Source organism: Notolabrus celidotus, chromosome 11, assembly GCF_009762535.1.
Source record: "Notolabrus celidotus isolate fNotCel1 chromosome 11, fNotCel1.pri, whole genome shotgun sequence".
Taxonomy (NCBI): domain Eukaryota; kingdom Metazoa; phylum Chordata; class Actinopteri; order Labriformes; family Labridae; genus Notolabrus; species Notolabrus celidotus.
The window spans coordinates 23,522,058-23,540,872 of NC_048282.1; the positions used below are offsets into that span (position 1 = coordinate 23,522,058).

The window sequence follows — 18,815 nt, forward strand, 5'->3', positions numbered from 1 at the left end:
TCCATACAGTTTTGATCGGAACAGAAGGATATTTCCTTTCCGTAATGTAACCAATAAAAAAAAAAACTCAAGATAACTCAAGATGGTTAGATTTTAAAGTTTGAGTGCTTTTCTTAATCCTTTTACTGTAATGTATAAAAATATTGACTTGCACTAAAAGCATTCAGGGTTCCGGCTTTCTCTACTGGTTCTCACACAAATAAAGTTTATGTACGCAGATATCCAGACAGAACATAATGCATCACTAATGCAGCAAGTAAGGTACAAGAAGAGAGTATAATGCAAAGTGAACGATATTGAAGTGGCTTCTTCACGCTTTACACGTAAACTAATAGAAGTTTAAGTAAATAATCCTGCAGATTATTCGTCCAAACCATCTAAACCAGGGGTGTCAAACATACGGCCTGTGGGCCAAAACCGGCCCACCAGAGGTTCCAATCCGGCACGTACAGAGAAGACATTAGCTACAATTTTTCAATAAAAGTAACAACTATTTCAGATTTGTCCTCTGGGGTTGCATATAACCATATTACTGACGGGGCGCACCTGGATGGCGCTTTTTTTCTCAAAGTGAGAAAATAGATTATTTGCTTTTTGCATAATCCAGTTGGGATTCATAAAGACTTTTTAGAGCACAATAAGATGGTCCACTAACTACTAACACTAGCACTACACCCCTGCATACATCACTGTCCAGCAAGCAAACTGTTCCTGCTGGAGCTGAGGGGGTCCAAAATAGTCAAATTTACCTTCTTCATTATTATAATTGATCTGTTCTTTTGCAGTAAACATTACACTCTGTGTGTCAGGTGAACGGGTAACCTGTGTGTTTTGTGTTCGAAGCAAGTTTCAGGGCTTAAAGAGTAAAATATTCAGCCCACTATGAGACTCATCATGGCGAAAAATACAACAGCTGTTTTTGTAAAAAGATAGTTCATGTAATGTGAACATTTTCAAAATGTACTTGTACTTTTTTGCACTAAAACAAAGAGTAAAATTTAGAGTTCTTATTTATAGGTTATCATGATTTTACTGTTCCGGCCCACTTGAGATCAAATTGGGTTGAATATGGCCCCTGGACTGAAATGAGTTTTACACCCATGATCTAAACAGAAAGCATTGAGAGATATGCAGACCATGCTGGAGAAGTACGCGTGGGAATTAACCCTCAACTGTCCAGAACCCTCAGAGCACCAACTAAACCCTCAGCGCATCTCTTAAGGACTACCTTAAAAGATTCAGGAGCCAGTGAACCACTAGGAGCGTCTGCCTGGCAAAACTGGGTTTTAAGGTGGACTGATATCTATCTTAACTTCTTGTTTATTCGGGCTGCGTGTGACGCCTTTAAAGAACTACCCTGCGAGCACCAGATATCGCGAGATCATGGTGATGAAATATCGCGAGAGGACGAAAGAGTTACAAACTGCTCCCTTATTGGTCTGTAGGAACTGTTGTAAGATGGCGCCGAGCGAAATATGAGTGGTTAAGAAAAAGAAGAACTACTAGCTTGGCATTAAGAGAAAACAACGTGAAATACAGCATAAACAGGCCACTTAATACGGTCAGTAGCACTTTGTATTCCTGCTCTAAAAGACGAAGGCCGAAAAAGGTTGTTGATCTTCTGCTCTGTGGAGGAAGAGATGCAGCTAACGCGCCTGTTAGTGTTAGCCTGCTAGCCTTTAAGATAACAAAATGTAGTAGGTGTATCGGCAGCAGGGAGGCCAGACAGCCTGCATCGCTTTCTGTTTATGCACATACCACATCTTTGACAACGTGTTATCCTCACACGATCGCGCTGCTACATTGTCAAGAAAGCTATCTGGGTTTTTATTTGCAAACATCAACATGCGGCTAGTTAGCCATACACCTGGCTATCCTAGCTTGTTGTGTAATCAACTGTAAGATTAGCTTTTATTGTGCCATTGCACCACAAACATAATCGTAACGTGGCTTCAGGTTAAAGCTTGGATGTTTTCAGTCTGCAGCAGCTTTTTATGACAGCTTTGAATACTGCATCGGATTTGGAAAGAAGCCGCGCTTTTGTCCCTGCTCGCACTCGGATAGATTTAACCCTTTCCTATTCCCCATCTGTGTATTTCCACTGGACAGTGATCTGTGGATCAGTTTAAAAAGAAACCAACATAATAGATATCCGCGCATTGCTTTGTCTCTTTTTGACAGATCAGAAGCCACATTTTTCTAGTGTAATAAAGACAGCAGTATGGACATGTAATCCACGCCCGTTTGTTATTGTCAGTGGTGGACAGTCACAGAGTAACAGTAAATTTACCTAAGTACATTTTTTGAGTATCTGTACTTTACTTGAGTATTATTTTTTGGGGGGACTTATTACTTTTACTCCACTACATTCAGAAGACAATTATTGTACCTTTTGACTCCACTATATTTCTATCAGTGCTCTAGTTACTCACTACTTTTGCTTTGATGTCAGCTCATGAATTTCTTTCTCTTTTCTGAAATCTGATCCCTGAGACAGTAAAATGTGTTTGTGTAGTTCTGTTTGTCTCAGTGGTTTAGTCATACCTGTATATCGTGCGTCTCCACGGTTGAACGTGGAGCAAACGCAGAGCAGATTTCACTTAGATCAGGCAGTGCATGCAGAGGTGGTAATGATGTCTATAGTTCTCCACCTGAGCACCCATGGCCATATATTCAGCCGGTGTTAAAGGTTTTTGAAATGAAGAATGATACGTATGGTTTGAAATGTTCTTCCTGTTTCCCACTCTGCACAAACATACAAACATTCAGAGTCCAACCTGAGAAAGCGTGTTGAGCTACGTAACATTTGCTTTATTCCAGATGAACGTTTTAAACTAAGTTGTCTGTGCTTGGAGCAACTTAGTTGCTGTTTTCATTCCATGGTATAGTTTTTAGAGATGTCAAGTAATGGTTTCTAAATAAACATAATGTAACAGTATGTAGTCCTATGTATTCTTGCCTACACTAATGCTTTGTGAAAACACAAAGTTTTGAGATTTTTTAAGAAGTACATTGAATACTTAAGTATTTTTAAAAGCAAGTACTCCAGTACTTTAACTCAAGTAATAATCTGACAGAGCAACTTTCACTTGTATTAGAGTAATATTTGACCTGGAGTATCTATACTTTGACTTAAGTAATGAAGCTATATACTTTGTCCACCACTGCTCATTGTGTCATTTACAGAATGAACCGTCAAACAACTCTGAACAACATTTTCCCCTGACTCAGATCTCCTGTATAGAAGACGACACTGACCGCAGCCATGAATAACTCCTTGGATGGTACAGGCTCTTATGAGGAGCTTGTCAGACAGAAAGCCCGGAGCATCCCTCAGCATCGCATGAAGGAGTTCCTCGAGTCCTTGGCCAGCAAGGGTGCAGATGCCCTGCAGGAGTTCAGCCAGCAAAGTGGAGATACTACAACTACCACCACTACAATGGTCTATCAGCAAGAGGCTAACTGCATATACACTGACAGCACAGAGGTGGCAGGGTCGTTGTTGGAGTTGGCTTGTCCCGTGAGTCAATGCACTAAATAGTCCTATAGCAATCGGTTAAAGAGATCTGAACTCAATAAACAGCTCTCTAATGGATACTGTTTTCTGATGCAGGTTCAGGTGCAGGTCCAGCCACAGCAACAGATACAGATACAGGAGGCAACATCTCAGCAACAATCTGTACACCAAGCTACAGAGCAACAGATAGTGCAGGTTTGTACTTTATCATGCATGTGCATTGTGTATAATCAAACATGTGTTCCCTTTATTTAGAACTAGTTTCTTCCAGTATTTTAACCCTTAAGAAATAGTATTGTTTATTGTCAACAATATTTACAGAGTAGGGATGCACATTTTAAGTATTTTCCTTGATTGATCTTTGGAAATGTTTATCAATTATCGATTAATCATTTAAAAAAAACATAAATGTTTTCCATGTCAAAAATCAATCCAAATGCCTTTTTTGTTTATTTTACAATAAACATAAATACAAATAGCAGACGCATACAACAGCTACATAACAGGTACCTGAAAAACAGCATGTCACATCTAAACAAAACATCTACAGACAGATGCTTCAGCCTCCAAGTTTTTTAAGGACTGCTTAAAAGCATTCAAAGATATCATATCAGACAGTTTTAGATCCTTTTGTAAAGCATTCCAGGTCGAGGGAGCAGCAAACCTGAAGGGCTTTTTCCCATGTTCAGTCCTGACCCTCTTCATGGCACAAGGTATATAACTGACAGTATTGAAAAGCTACGGATCATATTGAGTTGTTCAAAATGTTAAACACCCTGAATATCAACGTGTGGAGCAGGCTCATGATCTCCGCGGACATACAGTCATAAAAGTGAAGGCTCAGACTTCAACAAGGGAACTGAACAGAAACATATTTTAGACTCACAGTGTCCAGTTTTCTGTCTACTCGTTCTTTATTGAGAAAAATAAGCATTTAAACGCAGTCAGGTGTCAGCCGGGAGCGCAACCGGGTCATTATCAGTCCAGTGACTGAGAAAAAAGCGCTCGTGGAGACCTGTCACTCAGCTGCAGCCCCCAGCTGAGCATCTCCGCTGTGCGCAACACCTTTAGTCAGCTGATTCTGAAACATGCTTTAAACTTAAAACACCCCCCTGATAGCCGAACGTAGTATGAGACCACATGATGTTTGTTCCACGTGATAGAAAATCAAAACTAAAAAATGCGTTCAAGTAAGTTCTTAACAATCAATTAATTGATAGTCGATTAATTGTGAACATCCCTGTTACAGAGTAATGACTTTTTGCCGCCTTGTAAGCATTCAGGTTAATGTGACATCCAGGGCTTAATTTTATGATTTTTAGGTGCCGATGCTAAAATACAATTCTTGCTCTCATCTATACTTCTAGGTGCAGATCCAGGGCCAGCAGCAGGGTCAGATGCTGGGTCAGGTCCTCCAAATGCCCTCTGGCTCCCATCAACAGCTTCAAGGTGTGACTACTGCACAGCTGATACAGCCCGGGGAACTAACAGAGGAACAGCAGCAACAGGTGCACACCTTCACAAAATCATTGCACATAGCTTACTGTGATGTCAGACAGAGTTTAAACGTATGTAATAGCTGTCATCTCCTTTTTCTGTGTTGTAGCTGCAAGCCCAGTTGGTGGCAGCTGTTACAGGAGGACAACAGATCCAAATCCAGACAGTGGGGGCTCTCTCTCCCACCCAGCAGCAGGACACTGAGAGGAGAATACTAGGAACAACGGTTGCCACATCACAGGGAGCAGGTGTCCTCCAGCCGGCCAAGAAGCGCAAGGTTGACATGCCCATCACTGTGTCCTACGCCCTGCCTGGTCAGCAGGTGGCTACAGTCCTGGCCATCCCTCAGGGACAGGGTCAGCAACAAAGTTACGTGTCACTGCGGCCAGACCTCCTTACTGTGGACAGCTCCCACCTTTACAGTGCTACAGGCACCATCACCAGTCCCACGGGGGAAACCTGGACAATCCCTGTGTACTCTGCTCCTGCTGGCTCTGGAGGCCGTGAGCAGGTCACGCATATCGCTATCCCCCAGGAGGCCTACGGCACAGTGCAGGTAGCGGGGGCAAACACTACAACAATGACAACAATGCCGACACAAGTTACAATTGAAAACGACAAGCTGAAAAACCCTGTCAGTCAGAGTCAAACAGCGCAGGCCGTTTCCAGCATAACAAGCTCTGGAGGAATGGGAGGCCAGGAGGAAGTGGTGCACACACTGTCTGCAAACACTCTTTTTCCTGCCCAGCTGATGAACGGAAACATCCACATCCCAGTGGCAGTACAGGGCTACTCTAATGCCACACAGTCTCTTATCTGGGATCCACAGCAGCAGGTGCTGCACACACAGGGGCTGACGGGGCAGGATGGACAGCAGCTGCAGGTAGTATCTATGCAGGTGTTACCTTTTTATTATTCGATTTATTGCACATAGAGTATCAGTGTCTGTTTGCATGAGATAACCGTGTGTTTGTGTTTGTGCTGCAGGGGCAGACGGTTGTAGCAGAGGTAGATGATCAAGGGCAGCAGCAGCAAGTGCAGGTACAGGAGCTGCTGCTGCCTGCTACTCTGAAGCCAGAAGAGGGGCTGGACGTGTGGAGGCTTTGGGCTCAGAGGAAAAATGCAGAGATGGATAAATCAGACACAAATAAGTTGGCGCCGATTGGCCGTAAGTGCAAAGAAAAAATGTTTTTTTATGGAGTTGAACCATATTTTATCGTTGATGCACTTGTGCATCAACGATAAAGTTTTGACTGTTGAGTTATATTGATTGTGTGTGTCTGTGTGTGTCTGTGTGTGTCTGTGTGTGTCTGTGTGTGTCTGTGTGTGTCTGTGTCTTAGGACGCCAGGCATTGCGTTTCCAGGAGGACTTGGTATCCTCTGCTGTTGCTGAGCTCAGTATGGGTCTGTCTTTGATGACAACAGAGGCTCGAGGGCTTGAAAGGGAGTCATATGAGGCTGATGTCCTTTACTACGTATTTCTGTGCATACAAAAAGTAAGTTCCAACATGCACAGTGTCCAACAACTATTTCAGCTCTGTTGGCTTCCTGTTTTGCTCTAGAGACACTTTTTAAAATTGTTTTATCTCTTTTTTTTTCTGCAGTATTTGTTTGATAACGGCCGCGTGGATGACGTTTTCTCGGATCAGTACTACACCCGCTTTGCTCACAGTCTGCACCAGATCCTAGATCCTTGGAGACCATCTGTACATCCACTAGGTAAAAGTTGTGTTACCAAGCTTAGAATGAGGCTGCTTTGAAGGTTTCTTTGTGATCAAATAAGACTTGTGAGGATGAGTCAAACTGTCTTCCCCATCTTAAATAAATCCAAACAGATTCAGCTACAGTGTGCCAGTGTCGCCCTACAGCGGATGATTTTAAATGAGTCCTTCCTGCCCTCATTTTGATAAGTGTCTGATGTAGCTTGAAGCCTTTAGGAAGACAGGAAAAGAAAAACTTTGCAGAGGATTTTTACAGCTCCTCTGAAATGTGTGCGATCTTTTGAATACACTTGTATTTGTTTTGACTGGATATATTGTTTTATTTAATGGACCTCATTTAGTTCATTTTGTCATTGTCATTTTTAAACTAATATTTTTGGTGTGTGGCACACAGAAGTTCAATGTGTAGATGGTCTTGTGCTTTAGGCTTAAAAGTGTGGTCCAGGATTCTAGAAATCATCTGTGCATGTGATGGAGGAATGCACAGTGCATGTAGGGGGCCTGGTCTCAACAGCCCCTCAGTAAGCAGTGTGCTGTACTTGCATGAAATCTGGTTGTTTTAGTCAGGATTATGCTAAAATATATTTTCCTCAACTATATTTAAGTTCCCTATTAAGAGCCAACCAAGCGGCAACCTCCGGTCTAAAAATATGAATCCAATGCGGAAGTGCTAAAAACTGCAGTTCATCGAGGATCCGCTTGAGGCTGGCTCCAGAGGTACCGGAAACCACATACACAGCAATTCAAAAAAGCCGATCTTTACAGAAGAAATAAAAATTTTACAGCCTGGTACAAAGGACGAGTGTAGTCTGGATAGCTCATTTCTCGATCGGCACACACTGTACATGGGGGGAATTTTTTTCCAACGCGGCAATTCTGAAGATATTGAGATTACGAGTCTTCCAATGAGAGGCACAGCTGACTTGATTGTCAGGCGGGAACACTGTAGCTGTTGGCTAGGAGGCTCAAAGCCCGCCTCTGTACGTCACAATCGCTCCACAGCAGCTATATGGCTGCCGCCGCCGATTGTCTTCAAAACAGCGCTTCAGATGGATGACCTCACGGATACTACGCCCATATTTTATACAGTCTATGGAGCCAACCTTCAATTTAGTAAATTCCTGGTTTATTCCTGTTTATTTCCATAAATCCCCGTTAATTCCCATGGAAAGTTTCCAACTTTGAAAATTCCCAGAATTGTGCAACCCTACTTATAAATGGTCAGTTTTTCATGATCTTATTTTTCCCTCTTTTACCAGGTTACATCATCCCAAGCCATGTGACGGAGGAGATGCTGTGGGAATGTAAACAGCTGGGAGCTCACTCTCCCTCCACACTGCTTACAACTTTAATGTTTTTTAACACCAAGTAAGTTTCCTCCATGATTTCCCTCTACTGCTTAATCAGCATTCCCACAATGTTACAATGTCAATGTAACCTGGACAGATGAGGCAGATCAATCCAAACTCACATATCAGCATAGATTATATTCTCTATCTCTCTTCTGCCACATAAGGCTACTTATCAACACACAGGGACAACATCACTTCATGTTTGTCATTTATTTCTCATCAACAGGTACTTTCAGCTGAGAACGGTGGACCAGCATCTAAAAGTGGCCTTCTCTAAGGTGCTGAGACACACCAGGAAGAGTCCCAACAACCCCAAAGACAAGAGCACCAGCATCCGATACCTGAAGTCAACAGAGAGGTTTATAGGACAGAAAGGTTAGACATCACATGACTTTGATTTGTGCTCTGGACAGGTGATCTGAGAAATCATCCTGTTTGAACCATGAGTAACAATTCTTTATTGTGTTGTTCTTTCTCTTTGTTCAGTCACTGATGACATGTACTTAGAGCAGCTGGAGGACCCAGAGAACCCACTGCGATGCCCAATAAAGCTCTACGATTTCTACCTCTTCAAATGGTAAATATAAAGTCGTAACAGGAATAGCAAGGACTGCAAGGAAGGATTTTATCGAGGAACCTAATGTAAAATATGCTTTCAGTGCCCTCAGCTTGTATGCCTTCATAGATAAGGAAACAGTAATTCAATGTTTGGACACGACTGAATAGTATTTTTCAGAGCAAGTCCTCTTACAACCTTAGATTTCCTACGATAGCCAGCAATATCCTTTGAGCCAAGGGTAAAGAGTTCCAGTGTTGCTGCTGCCTCTGCTTCCTCCTTCTTTGTTTAAACTCTTGTGTTCATGTTATTGACATTGGCTATGAAATACAGGCTGCACTCAGTGTTCAAGTGGTTAAACTTGTCAGAACATCGTTGCTAAGCAACTGACAGAAACACGGATTCTGTATAATAACTCTCCCCACTTCACCAGAAAGAGTGATTGCTTTTGTTTCTTACAATGTAGAAATTTAACATAGAATAAAGGAAAGTGACTTATTTGGCCAATCTGTCAATAATCATGTCAGCATCTTTCACAATCTGCGGAGACAGAGAAAACAGCTCTTTGAAAATAGCACAGAGTATGTTCTGTGTTTTCTACAAATCTCAGTTTTATTCAAGCCATAACTCACTCTTCCACGTGAGGTCATTGTGCTTCTTAGTTTTACAACTTGTGAACTAAATCTTCAAGAGTTTTAGACTTAAAGCTGGGGTTGGTTGTCAGATTTAGATACTCTTTTTGTTATATTGGTTAAAATGATCTTTATGTCCCGATGGCAATCAATACATAATGTGGTCTTAAAGAAGAGCGAAAAAAAGCTGCTATCTACAGCCGGAGTAAACCTGGGAAAACACCAACCAATCCCTGCCACCAGGAGCCAAATGATGAAACCAATCAAATCTCGTCCTGCCGTTCTGCCCGCCTCCAGCGCGTACATTTCCTTGACGAGCACTCCCTGTCCCCTGCCTCTATTTACTCCTCGACCTCGGAACGCAGTCCTGAGGAAATGCTACATTCAAATTCATGGTAGTTTTCCGTGACTACCAACCCTAGCTTTAAGGTTTGACTGTAAAATTCTGTTGAAGACGTCTCCTTGGTTTTTAAGGTGTAATCCTCAACTTTTCCGAGTTCTGTGATATTCCATTAATTAAATAATGAAGGGAAAAAAGAATCGGCAGATTAATCTATAAATGTATTAAATTTTTTTCTGCAATTGCTATTTCTAATTTTGAACTCTTACTAAATTTGGCTTCAACATGAAGAATGTCCCTAGAACAATCAACAACATGTCAGACACACAGATAACCTCAGATTGACTTAAACCGATCATAAAACCATTAGCTAAGATAGGCCAATCCGATTTGCTTTTCAACAGCACATCACCACGGCTTTTAAAAATTCCAAGACAGTCCAGCTGCAGACCTCCACTCTTAGCCGACTCTCTTGCAGGCTCCACTCTGAGATCCCCTCCACCGTCAGAAGGAAGTGACGTCAGGATTTAAGTGACAATTATGCATCCAAATTTTCACCTAATTTCAGGTTGTAATGATTTCCAGAGTCAGCTGCCCTTTAAAGAGAGAAACCTCATCATTTGAATTTAGATTTTCCCCTCCCTGTCTTGTCTGGAAAGAGGCTCTGCGGCTAGACTTGTGATGCATTTCAGGACTATTTTTAGGAGAAAAAACACTAGCAAAGCTCTTTTGTGTCTTTTTAGTGTACGCAAGTGATGCCACTGGACTGGGCTTCCTTTAATTATTGTGTCTATGCTTGATTCTTGTGAGATATCTGATTGCAAATGAGAATCTTTCTGAACGTACAGTCTGATAAATCCAAAATGAGAGAAGGTCAAAAAGACACATAAATTAAATTCCTGGGTGGACGAGTGGAACCTTGTTTATTTCAAATACCTAAGCTCAATTATTTTTAAAATGTTTACATAAAATGTAAATGATAGATAATTGATGTCAGGAAGTCCATTGGTTTGATGGCATCCACTTCAAGGATAAAGGTAGATCACAAAACGCTAGTTTCTGTTTAAGAGCCCCATTACTTTGTTATTAACCTTGCCTCCAATCCTCCAGTCACAGAGAGTTACGGCACATTAGCTCTAACTGACACCTGGTGAATAATGTGACCTGTATGCGCTCACACTCTTCTGTTCTTCTGTCAGTCCGCAGAGCGCTAAAGGTCGCAATGACACCTTCTACCTGACTCCCGAGCCTGTGGTTGCTCCAAACAGCCCCATCTGGTACTCCACTCAACCCATCCCAAAAGAACAGCTGGAACAGATGCTCGCCCGCATCCTCGTCGTCCGCGAAATCCAGGACGCCATGAACATGTGTACGGAGAGCGTACACTAGTGGGACGACAAGAGAACAATAAACAGACTCTTCCTCTTCCTCTTTCTCTCTTCACCCAGCCTTTGATTGCTCATTATCAGTAGTTTTCTATTCTCACACCCTCCTGTGGTCTTTAAGGGTGGCATGTATATGTTTATATTCATTATGTGTTCGCATATCTTACACATGGACTGTACATACGCACACAACCAATACTAGTTTGTCTTATTGAGGCAATCTGTCTACCGTTACCACACTTCTGTTTTTCTTTTCGTTTGGCCAAAGGATGTAGTGTCTAATGTTTTTTATTGGACCTGAACTCTAATTTAAATGTTTTAACTGTTGTTCCCCCTCACCAATAGTCTGGAGATAGTGTTCATTTCCTTATTTTGTTTTAATCTGTAATATATTTCTTATGTATTTTCAAGGGGGTTGGCCTGCGCTGTGCTGCTTTTCCCAGACACTGCTCTTCTTTCCCTCATCTGCCTTTCTCACCGAGTGTGAGTGAATACCTCGCTGGTATTAAGACTGCATTATGTAGCCAGAAATAGGCTAAAAGCTAATTTTCAACTGGTGTGAGTTTCTCCCTTTTTTCTTTGTACATCACTCGTCTGTCTTGAGCAGGAATCACAGTGAACTGGGGGGATAACCTGCTTTGTTTATGAACGCTGCTCTTGCTGTAGCGCCCCCTGTTGGACTAGCTCAGCAGCATTAAACCACATCAGGACACAGACTTTATTGCAATACAGTGTCGTCACCCGACACGCAGCCACTATCACCTGCCACACGGTGGAGACGTGGAGGACGCAGAACTGCTGGAACCACCTCTCTTTTCATCTGACCCCCCCCCCGTGAAGAGGGATCTATTGTATCATACATGTTTATTACACGACAGAAGAAAGACTCTTAAGAAGTGGGTTAGCCCTTAATGTTCTATAATGTATAATACTCATAGCTCCTTCATGTACTGTAATAGGTTTCAGTCATCTAAGGAGAATGGCAGTGCCTGTGTGTTTTTGAAACATGACCTTTTTTGTACAGCCACTATACCATGTGTCTGCCTTTCTAGCATCTCTGCACATGCTCATTGCGTAGCAATAGCCTGCATTGTGTGATATAAAATGATGCACAATGAGTTTTTCAGAAAACCTGAATAAAAGTCATCTCACAACAAACATCACTTTACCAGCAGTGGAGGCCAAAAAAAGTCACAAAAATAATGATTCATTCAAACATTGCTTTATCTGTACACAGTCGTGGTTATACAGGAAGAGCTTTCTGATTTAAGGGCTGACATGCTTGCGTGCTCCCTCAATATTCAGCTATGCTCAGGTGGCAGCCTTGTTATTGTTCCCATTAATCTCATGGTAAGCGATTCACAGTAGAGGAACAGGTCCGACCTGTCAGAAAGGTTCTCTCTTCTTAATCTTTCCCTCTTGTAACAAAAGGAAGAGCTGCGTCTGTGTTTTTTCCCTGCATGTTTTTGCATGTTGTCAGGCCAGTTTTATGCCTGCAGGGCCTGCCGTCACAGCACTTAGCATTATTTCTGCAGCTTCAGTTCTTTCTTCCCAGGTGCAGATATGAGGACATATTTCAGTTTGTTTTTTTACCCAGTTTCATGCTTGTATTCTCACTTCTCCAGTTTGTGAGTTCAGGACTTGTGTGAGCTAGGATAAAACATTGATGATGACGGCAGTATCCTCCTCAGTAGGTTCCCAGGGTGTAAAATCTGCTGCATTGTATTCTGGGGCTGGTCTGATGGGAGTACCTGCCGATGATGGTGATGTCGCCTCCTTCCTGATCGGTCTCCTCTTCCTGAGGAGCTGTGGGGACGCTCCTGACTTTGGTGGGTAAATGGACTGGCTCCCTGAATTTGTGGGCTAGCAGGAGAGAGATGACTAGTTAAAACCAGGAGTCAGCACATGCTTCACATGCTGAAAATAAATGTGCTACAGCTCACAAACTGCTGTACTCACTGTATTGAGGTACCCCCACTGAGCCAGTTTAGCAGACACTGGTGAACAAGTATGTACTGCTTCTATGCACACACAAAAAAAATGAAGGGGTAATGAGGATGTGGACCCTTGAATATGAAATGTTGGCACACTGAGTTGATTTATGAGTAGATGACAGATTTATCAGCAGGTAGGCAATAAAATATAGGTCACTAAATTTCAGGTGAGTATGCATACTTCACTCTTGATGTAACAAGCTAAGAATGTGGTGGATTTAACAGAACACTTTGTACATTTTATGTTTTCAGTATAATAAACACCAGGCAGGATGGGCATAAAAACTACAAGAATTGAAAGGTATGATTTTCTTCATCTTATACTACATTAAACAAGTACTTTGATATTTTAAAATCCTTACCATCTGTTCTAACTTGGGTTACCACCTTGGATTTGTGAAAAAAAGGGACACTCGACCAATTGTTTGGGGGGGAGGGCTCGGCCACTGTTACCAGTTCAGACTGACCAAATGAACATAAAATTTAGACATAGTACACTGGTAAGCTCTGCCGCTGCAATCTTGTCTTCTACTGGGGAACCTTTTTTGATCATAGAAGTTGCAATGGCTGCCTGTTTTTGTTTGTTTGATACCATGGCTTGATGTTTTTTTGATTTTGTTTGTTTTTCCCTTCATATTTTATGGAGATTTTCGCCGGACACAAAATGCATGTGGCTGAAAAATTGTCTCCCTGGGTCGACCGTACCCATTCAAACTCTGACAGTGTCGCCCAGTCAGGATAGTAACTAGTATATCGTTTTTTCGTGCTGGTGGCTTGCATGTATTTGCTCCATCTCCTTCCTTGTCAGTCGTCTCTCCTCCCATTTCAAATGGAGATGCCAAAAGTTGGTGAAAAGAAGACCTCAGCATGGAGTGTGTCGGCCAATTCAGCTTGCTGTCTCTCTTCGGTCAAGTTTCCCTCCCTGCTTGAGCCGCTTTGAGCGCGCACATGTGACATACGCATATACGGGAAGAAAACAGAGACAATTTCAAATAGCCGCAGAAGCACGAGGGACCTTTCTAGACTACAGAACGAAGGAAATCAAATGAGGTTTTTGCATTTTCCCCAAAAATGGGAAAAATTGTGTCCCGGGAGAGATTTTTATTTTTCCAGGACAGCTGGTGAAAAAAGAGAACAATTCTGGGTAAAACGGGACGGGTGGCAACTCTAGTTCTAACGTTTATTGTGAAGTGCCTCATTTCCTGAAAAAGAAGCTATTTCAGCAGCTCAGTTTAGCATCCACAGAAACAGGAAGTGTGGTTTCGCGCTATTTTGGTGCTAATTATAAGTTGTGCTAAATAGCTGTCCACATGAAGGTCTCAAAAATGTCAAACTGTTTTGCAGAATGAATACTTTTATTTTTAGGGCTTTGAGAACATTTTGTTGCTAATAATTATTGACTGACTGACTGAATAGCAGAAGCTTCCATTCGTGTCCATCTTGGGTGTTTGGTTTGACAACTAGGTTTTGCATTTCTTTTTTCTGATCCTTTCCTGTGTTTGTGTAAGATTATTCTCTTTGTAAAAATAAATATCCACCTGATTCATTTTAACAGGCTACTCACTGTGAAACTTTTTCAGGGATAATGAACAATGATGTTTTCTCAATTTGCATGCTGTAACCAGATTTATTGGAACGTGACCCAGTGATAGAGCTGACAGCCATCCAAACTAAACTGATGGGTGATGAGTAGGTTTGCTTTTCTGAGTCATACAGAAGTATCAGTTTTATTTTAAGTGTTTCATAACCACTCTTAACCCTTTGTTTATTTAAGCTAAGATTCTAATATTGTCTCCACAACAGCATGATTATGTCAATAGTTACCAGATTTTGGACCATCCACATTCGATGTAGCCGCAAGTCTTCCACAGCAGCTCTGATGTCAGGCTGGATGCCCCTGGCACAGAGCTGCATCAGCCACAAAAGTGTCACAAATGTCCCTGAGCGCCCAACACCTGCACTGAAACACAAAGAGGCACCATCTGACTGATGGATCTCTGGGTTGTAAATACTGAAAGGGGGAAATTTTAACGTGAACAAAATGGGTTTCTGAAGGGAAGGTGAGGTTCAGAGGTCACACCTGCAGTGCACGACAGCGGGGCCCAAGCGAGGGATTGCTTGCATATGCTGACGCACATTCTCAGTGAAGCCACACAGGGAGAGGGAGTCTTTGGGGACGTCTCGATCTGGCCAGGCAGGGTAGTAGTAATGTGTGATTATCCTTTCTGTTGGACAGTCTCTCTGAAATGCAAAGCCTTTTCTTTAATCCAACCTCAAACACCTCTTCTTCTTTGATTTATTACTGGTACAGTCAGTGCACTTAGAAGTCATTAGCAGTAAAAGAACAGATACAAAAGAAAGATGGCTGTGTCTTTGGCTCACCTGTCTGAGGTTGATGGTGGTGATAAAATAATCTGGACCTTGTTTACGGGCCACAGTTGTCACCTGGATTTGGCCATGATAAACTGCTCCTCGATTTAGAGGCCAATACTTGTCACACAGCACCTGCACACAGAAATACGGCACAAGGTCAGATTCTTAGGACTTTAATGGAATTTCTGAGACAGCAGGAAATTAAGTCAAGGTCTCAAGGAAATGGTGGAGTCCCGAGAAAATGCTACATTCAAATTAATGCTAGTTTTCCGTGACTACCAACCAAGCGGCAACCTCCGGCCTAAAAATATGAGTCCAATACGGAAGTGCTAAAAACTGCAGTTCATCGAGGATCCGCTTGAGGCTGGCTCCGGAAGTACCAGAAACCACATACACACCAATTTAAAAAAGCCGTCCTTTACAGCAGAAATAAACATGTTTACAGCCTGGTACAAAAGACGAGTGTAGTCTGGATAGCTCATTTCTCGATCAGCACACACTGTAGGGGGGGGATTTTTTTCTAACACAGCAATTTCAAAGATATTGAGATTACGAGTCTTCCAATGAGAGGCACAGCTGACTTGATTGACAGGCGGGAACACTGTAGCTGTTGGCTAGGAGGCTCAAAGCCCGCCTGTTAACGTCCCAATCACTCCACAGCAGCAATATGGCTCCCTTCGACGATTGGCCTCAAAACAGCGCTTCAGAAACAGATGGGTGATGTCAAGGATACTACGTCCATATTTTATACAGTCTATGCTACCAACCCTAGCTTTAATTAAAACCTTTTAATTTAAGTCTGCTGTTTGGTCCTCCTCCTCCTTCGTTTCTCCCAACCGTGACAAAATCAACACTTAATGATATCTAATGTTTTGCAGTTGCCTGTGTCCAAAATATTTGGCCATCAACCAGACCTCCTCCTTCAGTGGACTATTTGGTTCAATAATAAGATAACCTGAATTCCATCATCAGTCTAACTTCAATCCAGATGAACAAAAATGCTCAAATGACAAAATAAATTCCACCAAGATAAGAAAAATCAAGTCACCAGAAGAGTCAGACATGAAGAGATATTAGCATGTAACACACCAATAAAACACACACACACACACACACACACACACACACACACACACACACACACACACACACACACACACACACACACACACATAGTGAATGTGTTTCTCTCACCGTGTCCTTGTGTTTCAGAGCAGTCACCATGACGATGATCCTGACGTTTTGTTCCCACACCATCCTCCAGAAGTCAGCCATGGTGCTGTGTAAAGGACCCTGAGTGCAGATGAAGTCTCGCTCTGATCCTCCACCCTGAGTGCAGACACACATCATTAACAGGCTCAGAAAGACAGGCGGGGAAGCAGGGAGACAGATTTGAAAAATTTGTTTGAAGAAGTAAATGATCTCTTACAGGTACAAAACTAGCGTTGATGTAGTCGGTGAAAGGATCAGAGTTTTGAACAGACAGCCGCACCCGACAGTGGTCATCTAAACCAATGAAAATCAGACAAATTTAAAGCATCATAAACTAATCACTTGCTGTGATCTGCTTTTCTATGATGTGTTTTGGTCTTACATGGTAATATGTAGGGGTATCTATTCTTCTCTCTGTTGGCCTCCAGTTCCCCCGCTCTGCTGGGGAGGTCTTTACCGACATCACCCAGCTCCTTCACAGAACCAAAGCACACATGATAAACACTTTTAGCATCACAAATCTTAATCTAAGGTTGTTAATAAGCCTAATAGTTACCTCAAAATCCTGCTTATAGCCTCGGTTGTCATTGGCTGCAAGAGTCTGGCACCGAACATGAAAGTCCTGCTGAATTTGTGCTCTTGAGAAAGTTTGCACCCTGTGAAAGATGACAGTATAACACTTATGAGCTTACACATTCATACAGTGAGGAAGTTGGTGTTTTTTTGTGTTGTCAACAAATGAAAAGACAAAAATCAATAATTAATAGCCTTCTAATTAGAGTTTGAACCTTGGAATACTTACTTTCTTGTGCCACAGACCTCCAGAAACAGTTTCCAAACATTACTAAAGCATAACAATGGATAACCAGGATAGCTCTGGCTTACATAGCCCTCATTTACAGTGAATACGGGTGCTCCAACATTTTGAGTTGATCCTGCATTCTTCGCTTTGCTGCTATTAAAGCTCAGTGGTTGATTTAATGTTGAAGGTGAACGTTTATGCACTCTTTGGTAATGTTTGACAACCCTGTAGAGACTACAAATCCATATATGAAGGATTTAATCTTAATTTTCTCTATGAATCTTTTAGAGTGATGTTGATACAGGATTAAGTTTGGGTGCTGTTAACTATATCACATTATGCAGAGAAATATTTCTAGTACTGTGTCCACCTCATTTACATCAATTAGTACAACAATACCTTAGCAATACAGTTCAACACTAGCACAAAGTACACACACATTAAAACATGGAATTTACTCCTCTCTGAGACAGTTTCAGCTGAAACTTATCTTCATTCAGAAATGTTGCATTGAAGGAACAATATAACACACCACGAGTATCATATTCTTAGGATGCATCAGGCCCTTTTGTACTTACCTCATGTCTACTTTTGCGGTCAACCTTGCTCTTTCCGTACTAATTAAGCTGGAACTGGAGGTGTGACATTATTCTCGGTTGATTTCAGTGTTGATGCTGTGAAAAAAAGAATCCAATAAATAAACAGTTATTCATATATCATTAAATCAGCTGACAAGTTTCCTCTACACCACAGATATGTGAGAAAAAGAGTAACACACATAAGTGTTTAGAGGAAAGAGCAGCTGTGGAACACATGTTTTGAACATTTGCTTCAGTTTCTTTATGCCCTAAAGCAGTGAAGTTACCCTTATTGCCATTGACTTGATCAAAGCAAATTATACATTCCAATACAACTTATGTATCTCTCCACTTGTGCTGTTCTTATTGTGCAAAAAAGGCCTACCAAACCAAAACAGGCCAACACTCACACAGCATAATTAGTGGCACTGACACAACAGGAGAAAAAAAACCTGTTCTAACAGGTTTCCAACCACAAACACAAACTAGGAAGTCAACACAGAGTCCAAACTTTAGTATTCTTACCTTTACCTTTCTAAACTGTGGTCTGCTGGTCATCAAAAAGCTGAAGAGAAAAGGTCCAGGCTTAGACTGCTCCAAGTCAACTGAAGTCGTCTGGTTCTGATTGTACTCCTCTCTTTTTTTCTCTTTCTCCCCCTCGTTCCATAGAGGAGAATGTGTAATGGGTGGAGACAGTGGGTGGAGATAGAACACTAAAGCCCTGGAAGGGATGTCAGGAGTTGACGGCCTCACCCTTTCTTTTACACACTGTTTCTGTCAGTCTGCCCCTAATTCATACTATCACTCAGAGGAGGAGGCCCATCCCACAATGGTCTCTTTACTAGTCAAATATATT

General features: G+C 42.0%; 2 protein-coding genes across 5 annotated transcripts; one reads left to right on the forward strand and one right to left on the reverse strand.

Moving 5' to 3' along the window:
- Positions 1 to 1,424: 1,424 nt before the first annotated feature.
- Positions 1,425 to 12,158, forward strand: LOC117821669 (glutamine-rich protein 1-like). Of its 4 annotated transcripts, none has more exons than XM_034696105.1 (12): positions 1,425 to 1,561; positions 3,187 to 3,520; positions 3,614 to 3,712; positions 4,885 to 5,025; positions 5,124 to 5,912; positions 6,002 to 6,182; positions 6,356 to 6,510; positions 6,619 to 6,733; positions 7,995 to 8,103; positions 8,314 to 8,462; positions 8,574 to 8,664; positions 10,815 to 12,158. In XM_034696105.1, exons 2-12 carry the CDS (start codon positions 3,266 to 3,268, stop codon positions 11,002 to 11,004), a joined length of 2,274 nt encoding a protein of 757 aa, XP_034551996.1. In that variant the 5' UTR covers positions 1,425 to 1,561; positions 3,187 to 3,265; the 3' UTR covers positions 11,005 to 12,158. The 4 variants fall into 4 exon arrangements, with proteins under 4 accessions (XP_034551996.1, XP_034551998.1, XP_034551995.1 ...); XM_034696107.1 differs by having other exon boundaries at positions 5,124 to 5,897; XM_034696104.1 differs by having other exon boundaries at positions 3,232 to 3,520.
- Positions 12,159 to 12,206: 48 nt separating this feature from the next.
- LOC117821671 (receptor-type tyrosine-protein phosphatase V-like) lies at positions 12,207 to 18,608 on the reverse strand. Its single transcript, XM_034696108.1, has 11 exons — positions 18,485 to 18,608; positions 17,960 to 18,055; positions 17,136 to 17,235; positions 16,962 to 17,052; positions 16,797 to 16,873; positions 16,562 to 16,696; positions 15,377 to 15,499; positions 15,075 to 15,235; positions 14,819 to 14,954; positions 12,960 to 13,021; positions 12,207 to 12,863 (listed from the first exon to the last, which is right to left on the reverse strand). Exons 2-11 carry the CDS (start codon positions 17,962 to 17,964, stop codon positions 12,635 to 12,637), a joined length of 1,119 nt encoding a protein of 372 aa, XP_034551999.1. The 5' UTR covers positions 17,965 to 18,055; positions 18,485 to 18,608; the 3' UTR covers positions 12,207 to 12,634.
- Between the last annotated feature and the right edge of the window lie 207 nt (positions 18,609 to 18,815).

Bases quoted from the DNA above. Each gene is read 5' to 3' on its own strand.
- LOC117821669 (XM_034696105.1), top strand. From the start codon at position 3,266: ATGAATAACTCCTTGGATGGTACAGGCTCTTATGAGGAGCTTGTCAGA. The intron at 6,511-6,618 runs GTAAGTTCCAAC...TTTTTTCTGCAG, and splicing joins TATTTCTGTGCATACAAAAA to TATTTGTTTGATAACGGCCG. The intron at 6,734-7,994 runs GTAAAAGTTGTG...CTCTTTTACCAG, and splicing joins ACCATCTGTACATCCACTAG to GTTACATCATCCCAAGCCAT.
- LOC117821671 (XM_034696108.1), bottom strand. The intron at 17,053-17,135 runs GTAACTATTAGG...GGTTCTGTGAAG, and splicing joins GCTATAAGCAGGATTTTGAG to GAGCTGGGTGATGTCGGTAA. The intron at 14,955-15,074 runs GTGTGACCTCTG...TTTGTGTTTCAG, and splicing joins CCCGCTGTCGTGCACTGCAG to TGCAGGTGTTGGGCGCTCAG.